Below are 7,498 nucleotides of genomic sequence, written 5' to 3'. Positions count from 1 at the left end.
CTGTCTGTGGTAGTTTTTTTCTTTGTCGGTTTTTGCCTGTTCCCGACGGTAGTTAGCAGACAACGTCCAGGGGGATCTGCTTGGAGTCTTAGCTCGAGACACCTCCGTTGACGCTCAAGAGAGATCAAGGCAAGAGCGCTCTCCGTGGAGTCCTTTAATTTAAAACATTTGCTGAGTTTTCAAAGGTCTCTTCCTACCTACTGCTAACCACAGCTTCCCTGAAAGCAATAAAGTATGAAGAGGGAGGGGAGGACTTAGCCACGAAAAGGCCCCTGGATGAAACCCTGTCTCGAAAAACCAAAAAAAAAAAAAAAAAAAAAAAAAAAAAAAAAAAAAAAAAAAAAAAAAAAAAAAAAAAAAAAGGCCCCTGGAGTAGAAGACTAAGAATAAAAGGGTATCTGCTTAGACCATGAAAGAGTTTTTACCTTTTAATATTTGAATATTTTACAATAACAGTGTCTTGAAACAAGACTCTTTAGAACATTGATGGTATTTTTTACTATTTGAGCCACACTATCTGGTCAGCTGGTTTTAGGAATGGAAAAAAAAAGGTGACCCCCAAACTCAGCTACTCTTGTGGCTTCCATCTCCAGTTCTTTTAATCCTGGCCAAGACAGCGGCTTTAGATACTTTCTTCCGGTCGTAAGCCAGGCCCAGGGCAGCCATGCAGTCGATGAAGAATGTCGAGAAGTTGATGTACCAGCGGTACTCACTGGCAGAGTAGTCGTAGGGGAAGGCGTGGTGGTAGTTGTGGAAGCCCTCGCCTGGAAGAGAAGCACGGGGAGCATTAGGGGGCTCGGTGACTGCCGTCTCTTCCTCTTCACACACCTCTTACCCAGTGCTGTTCTTTAGTGAATGGTTAACCCACTGCCCTCTACTCAGAAGCAACGAGTTCAGAAGCCCTGGTGACTGTCCTTACTATTTGAAAGTATGTTGGAAGGAAACGTGTCTCGAGGCCAATAGGGTAAGAATCTGATTATTCTGGGGAAATACTTTACATTGGAAAGTGCCGGAATGTCAGTACGCTCTGAGATGCTCTTGGCTCCTGGACTGTGTATGTGTTCTCAGGAGGGGAGAATCCTATGGAAGATCAGTGTCTATGCTTCTTACGAAGGTGAGCAGGCAACACCCCTTTCCCCGTGGGGCTGGTGTCTCCAGAAAGTGTAGGCAGCTACAACAGGAAAGGAAGAGAAACTGGGGCCCAGCCATTGCTAGTTCCCACAGTGGCTGCTGTGGCTGCTACTTCTTAGAGCTCGGACCCTGGTGCAGGGGGATGCTCGTAAACAGATCCCTTTAATAAAGGTTTCTTCTATCATATGATATTTAATTTTTTCCTGAAATTTCTGATATTTGAATGACAGTTACTTTTATAGTAAATAAACCTGAATATTTAATGAAATATTTACATAAACATATTGCAAGAGATACAAGCTGGTGGAGCCAGCCTGGCAACCCAAGTTTGATGCAAAGAAGCCGTATGCAGATGGAAGGACAGAACGGACAGTACAGAGTGGTCCTCTGATCAGTACACAGGCACTGCGGCAGGGCTACCCTCCCCCATCAGCCACACAGCCATGCTCACCGCAATGACTATTCTTTTTGGGGCGGGAAGAGAGGTTGGGGGAGGTGGAATTGAGACACGGTTTCTCTGTGTATCTCTGACTGTCCTGGAGCTCCTTTGTAGACCAGGTTGAACTTGAACTCAGAGATCCTCCTGCCTCTGCCTCTAGAGTGCTGGGGTTGAAGGCGAGCAACGTCATGCCCGGCTTGTGATGGCTATTCTTGGTTGTGAAGTTTACTGTATCCGGAATTAACTAAAACCTCCAACTGATTGGGTGCACCGGTGTGGGATTTTTTGTGTAACCAAATCATTTGAACTAGGAGGACCCACTTCCAGTCTCTATCCTTGGTGGGAAGACACACCCCTACCTGGGTCCTACTTTCTGCTGGAAGCCTAGGAGTAGAGGAAGGAAATCTCTCTTCGCGCACTTGTTCTCAGCTTCCCTTACTAGCAAGACTTTCCCTTCACTGGCCTTACTTCTTCAGGCTTCTGGCTGTAAGGAAAACCAGCGCAGACATCTAGGCTGAGCCGCTACTGGATTCTGGACCTTCCGTCCACAGGCAGCCTTTGACAACTAGCTGGACCACAGCCTGTTAGTCCTTCTAACATACATGCGTGCTATAAGTTCTGTTACTCTGGAGAACCCGACGGACACACACAACCTCTCTAATAAAGGTTTTCTGTATAACGTGATACTTAAAACATTTTTCTGAAATTCCTGATTTGGATGAAAATGTGTTATTTTTATGACACTGAGGATTTAACTGAACATTTACACAAATTTATTACAAGAAATATAAACTATGACTTCAAGAAGTATAAAAATCACCAGGTGGTGGTGGTGCGTGCTTTTAATCCCCCTTATTCTGTGAGTTCGAGGTCAGCCTGGTCTACAGAGTTAGTTCCAACACAGCCAGGGCTACATAGAGAAGCTTCATCTCAAAAGACCAAAAAAAAAAAAAAATTAAAATCTAACTTCCTTTTACAATTTCTTTCTTTCTTTTTTTTTTGGTTTTTCAAGACAGGGTTTCTCTGTGGCTTTGGAGCCTGTCCTGAAACTAGCTCTGTAGACCAGGCTGGTCTCGAACTCACAGAGATCCGCCTGCCTCTGCCTCCCGAGTGCTGGGATTAAAGGCGTGCGCCACCATGGCCCGGCAAATATTTATTTATTTATTATGTATACAATATTCTGTGTGTATGCCTGCTAGCCAGAAGAGGGCACCAGACCCCATTGCAGATGGTTGTGAGCCACCTTGTGGTTGCTGGGAATTGAACTCAGGACCTTTGGTAGAGCGGGCAATGCTCTTAACCTCTGAACCATCTCTCCAGCCCTACAATTTCTATGTATACAGATAAAAATATGTAGGAATAACATCAAGATATAAGGTGCTAAATTTTATAGAGAGGACAAAAACAGAACGATTTATCATGAAATATAACAAAACAGATGAAGCCTTTGACTGTGGGGTCTGGATTTATACATTGTTACTTAGCCCTGGCTGTGATCCAAGCTACCTAGAGGCTGACCAGGAGACAGGAAGTTCAAGTCTGGCTGGGACAAATTAGAAAGACCATATTTCCAAGGTAAAAATAATAATAATAATAAAAGAACCGGGCAAATAGCTTATTGGTAGAAGTTCACCGTCAGCCTGAGCTACAGAGTAAGTGCAAGGCCAGACTAGACTACATAGTGAACTCTTGACCCACAGTGTGGAAACTCGAAAGAGGGCTTGGGGACTTAGCTCAGAGAGGGAGCATTTGCACAAGGCTGTAAGTGTAGGCCTTACGGGATAAAGGAAGCAGGGAAGAGGGAGAGGAAGGGAAGAAGGAATTGAGACTAGGATGGCAGGAAGCAGGAGAGCAGAAGATGCGGTGGGGGAGGACGAGAAGGCATGGAGAGGAAACGCCCAGAGAGAAAAGCAGGGTGCTGGCTGCTGCTTCTAGTAGCCAAGTCCAAAAGCGGCTGGAGATGGAACCTTCACTATAGTACATTTGCAGAATTCATCTCAGGCCTTGGGATCCCACTTCTATGACGGTTTAAGAGTTGTAGGCTATAGCTTAAGTAGATAAGATTGACTTAAACATTGGTGAACGGAAGACCTCACACAAGCAGTGGGGGGGGGGTGCCTGTAGCCTGGATGGGGGCGGAGGGAGTGCATTAAAGACACCTGGGAGGTGAGCCAAGGCTCTGAGAAGGGCACCCTTCTGCTTGTTTGTTTGTCATGCATACAGTGTTCTGTCTGCATGCGTGCCTGCATGTCAGAAGAGGGCACCGGATCTCATTACAGATGGCTGTGAGACCATGTGACTGCAGGGAATTGAACTCAGGACCTCTGGAAGGGCAGTCAGCTCTTAGCCGCTGAGCCATCTCTCCAGCCCCCAAGAATGGCACACTTTTAAGTCCACTGAAAAAAATCAGGGCTTTCTTTTTCTTTATATAGCATGGCTAGGCATGACACACTAGGTTTATTGTATTCTCCATTGATACTGCTATTATAGCTATGAGTCTCCTGACCCAAGCAGGAAATTCTAGCCCAGCCTAGAGAAGTGAATCAGAGTTGACTGGAGAAAGGGAAACTTAACCAGGATCATTTAGAGGTTGTTTGTTTGTTTACATTTGGGTTTTTTGAGACAGGGTTTCTCTGTGTAAATAATCCGAGCTGTCCTGGAACTTGCTTTGTAGACCAAGCTGGCCTCAAACTCACTGAGATCCACCTGCCTCGGCCTCCCAAGTGCTGGGATTAAATGTGTACACCACCATAACCTGGCTTGTTTGTTTTTTGACCTTCCAATCAAAGATAGTATTTTTAATCCTTCCCTCTTTTACATGAAACGTCTTGCCTGACTCTCATGTTCTCCCCAATTTCACAACCCCTAGTTTTACAGTGGGAGACACGAAACACAAGTACAGATGCTTTGTGTCTTCCTCACAGCTCACCAAATAAGGAGACAGAATGGGAAGGAAAAAAAAAAGGAAAAGAAAAAGACATGACTGCTCCTCGGTGTGATGGAGAAGGAGGATATGTGGGAGAGTCTAGCCAGAGGCAGGGACACCTGGGAGAGGCCATAGGAAGAACAGCCTGGTCCCCTGAGCTGGAGAGTTCAGGCTAGGGGACAGGGTGTGCCAGTCAGGAGGCCCTGTAACAAGTAGGGACTGAGAGACACAGGGGGAACCCGGCAGCCAGGTCTGCTCTGATATCTGATATGTTAAATAGGGACCTCAGCCATCAGTCCCAGGTTCGAAACCTAAGACCACTGAATGCCATCATGCTATAGATGGCTTACTCACCCAGAGATCCCATGGAAACCAAGGGATTCTCCCGGGGGTCAATGTTCTTGTCATAAGGGCGATAGCCGTAGAGATGAGCGGCACTGTTCACCAGCCAGGTGGCGTTGAGGGTCAGAGTGTATCTCAGAAAAGTGGGAACACACAGACTGTGTAGGAAAGTTTCACCCCAGCAATACCAGGGCACCAGCGTGGGCAGGATGAAGCACAGCAGCAGGACACTGGGTTTGTAGTACCTATGGGGAGAGAGCACACGCAGAGTTGGTGGAGCAAGGATACCTTACCTAGATGGGCTCTTCTCAGTGGGAGGGGCTGTTATCTTCCTCTTCCACTGAGTGCAGCTGTGGCCTGGGAGCCCCGTCCAGAAAGAACGGGGGTGGAAAATCCTTTCAGAACAGAATATCGTTATCATTCTCAAGGTAAGTCTACGTTGAGCTGAGACTGTCCCAAGATAATCCCACCAGTTGCCCATAGAACAAGGTCCCTATTCTTCTTCGTAGAGAGATGAGGCAGGTCATTCAACAAATCAGGACCAAACCACAGCCTCAGTCTGCAAGGATGCCAGGGCTGGTTTTCATCTGTCCCTAAGCCCCCTTTTTCTCTTTCAGGGTCTTTGACATTTTTCCATTTCCTGTTAACCTCCTCCCTCAAAGCCTGCACATTGCAAAAGCTCCAGGAAGCATAAGGAGTGTCCTCGATCTCCCGTGGGTTCTGTCCCTCTGGAAGCCTTGTCCCAATTTCATTTGCACCCAGACCGACCTCTGATTTCCCGAGAGAATTGATTGGTGCCCAGCAGCCCTGTCTTCAATTTTTGGGTCACAGGCGAGGCCTAGCATCCAGCTTTCCCATTTCTTCCCTAATCTGCGTCTTCTGTAGGCTAACTTGTGTCCTCTCCTCACCTCTTGGGCTCAGTGTCTTCTTCACTTGACCTCACCTGGCCTCACTTGACCTCACCTGGCCTCACCTGACCAAACCTTTAAAGCACAGCTACGACAGCACCATGTGCTTTTGGAAAGACAAGCTGTGTTAATCCCATGTGTGTCTAAGACACTCGGGATGACATTAGTCTGTTTGAAATGATAATTCGTTTGTTTTTATTCTTTTTTTTTTGAAACAGGGTCTCACTATGTCTTTCTGGCTGTCCTGGAACTCACTATGTAGACCACACTGGCTTCAGACTCACAGATTCACTTGTTTCTGCCTATCAAGTACTAGGACTAAAGACCTACGTGCCACCCCTTCTGGCCAATGGACTTTTCTTTTTTTTTTTTTTTTTTTCTTTTTTTTTTTTTTTTTTTGGTTTTTCGAGACAGGGTTTCTCTGTAGCTTTGGAGCCTGTCCTGGAACTCCCTTGGTAGACCAGGCTGGCCTCGAACTCACAGAGATCCGCCTGCCTCTGCCTCCCGAGTGCTGGGATTACAGGCGTGCGCCACCACCACCCGGCCGACTTTTTTCTTTTTTTAAAGATTATTTTTATTTATGTGTATGTGCGCATGTCTATGGGAGTAAATGCCACGTGAACATGTGTGCTTGTGAAGGCCGGAATTGAGTGTCAGGTTCTCTGGAGCTGGAGTTGCAGGGGTAAGCCGCACGATATAAATGCTGGCATCTGAGCGAGGGTCCTCTGGAAGAACAGGAAGTGCTCTTAACTGCTAAGCCACCTCTTCAGTCCCCAGAGGATCTTTGTTTTTTGAGACAGTCTCATTATGTGACTCTGGCTGACCTGGAATTCACAGAGATCTGTCTGCCTGTGTCTCTCCGGCACTGGGATTATAGGCATGCACCACCACACTTGACTTAAATGACAGTTGTGAGCATATAAACCCAGAAATTCATTCAGCTATTCTAAGTGCTAAGGGAATGTGTCCGTCTTGAAACCCTACTTCCCAAGCTCCATCCCTCTCACTCACCTCCTCTGGAACATGACCAGCTTCTCGGCTTTTAGGTCAGACATGTCCAGTTTTCCGCCCTTCTCTTTGACAGCCGGATGTTTGCGCACGAGCAGCCAGCCCACGTGAGAGAAGAAAAAGCCACGACGGGAATTGTGAGGGTCAGCGTGTGTTTCTGTGAACTTGTGGTGGGCGCGGTGATCTCGGGACCATTCATACACGTCATTCTGGAAGGACAGAAAAGGGGACACTGATATTGAGAAGAGAAGCCCTCCTGGGAGAATGCAAGAGCCTAGGTGTCTGCCAGGGCCTGGAACTCTCAGTCCAACTCATTATCAGAGTCCCGAGCCTCTGATTCCTAAGGAGGACGGGAGGAACACCCTCTCCAGCCGTTTACTCCCAGAGCTTATGTGGAAAAGCAGCTCAGGGGCCCAGAGCACAAGAATGGCATTGTTGCTTCTCAGGGGTGCGTGGTGGGAAACGGGAGGTGAGTCTTAGTGCTCAGACTGTTTCGCTGGTAGAGAACATGGTGACTCTTCAGACAAGCAGCATGAGACAGGGTTCCTCTGGCAATGTCTGAGCCAGGGGCAGAGAGGTTAGGATGCAGATGGCCTTGGGCTCCAAGGTTCTGCTCTATAGTGAAGGTGCAAAAACTCCACGTCAGCAGGGCAGTGGTGGCGCATGCCTTTAATCCCAGCACTCGGGAGGCAGAGGCAGGCGGATCTCTGTGAGTTCGAGGCCAGCCTGGTCTACAAGAGCTAG

General features: G+C 47.4%; 1 protein-coding gene across 1 annotated transcript in view; it reads right to left on the bottom strand.

Annotated features, from left to right (window-relative positions):
• Positions 1-564: 564 nt before the first annotated feature.
• LOC101986937 (acyl-CoA desaturase 1-like) overlaps positions 565-7,498 on the bottom strand; it is a 12,714-nt gene continuing 5,780 nt past the window's right edge. The window contains exons 3-5 of the mRNA XM_005352335.1: positions 6,758-6,963; positions 4,851-5,083; positions 565-764 (exon numbers count right to left, since the gene is read on the bottom strand). Of these exons, the coding sequence (XP_005352392.1) occupies positions 565-764; positions 4,851-5,083; positions 6,758-6,963 (639 nt within the window). The remainder of the gene's footprint in view (positions 765-4,850; positions 5,084-6,757; positions 6,964-7,498) is intronic.

This window comes from Microtus ochrogaster, chromosome 8 (genome assembly GCF_000317375.1).
Source record: "Microtus ochrogaster isolate Prairie Vole_2 chromosome 8, MicOch1.0, whole genome shotgun sequence".
Classification (NCBI taxonomy): domain Eukaryota; kingdom Metazoa; phylum Chordata; class Mammalia; order Rodentia; family Cricetidae; genus Microtus; species Microtus ochrogaster.
Note: the sequence above shows the minus strand (reverse complement) of the source record. Positions and strands in the feature narration are given on the sequence as shown.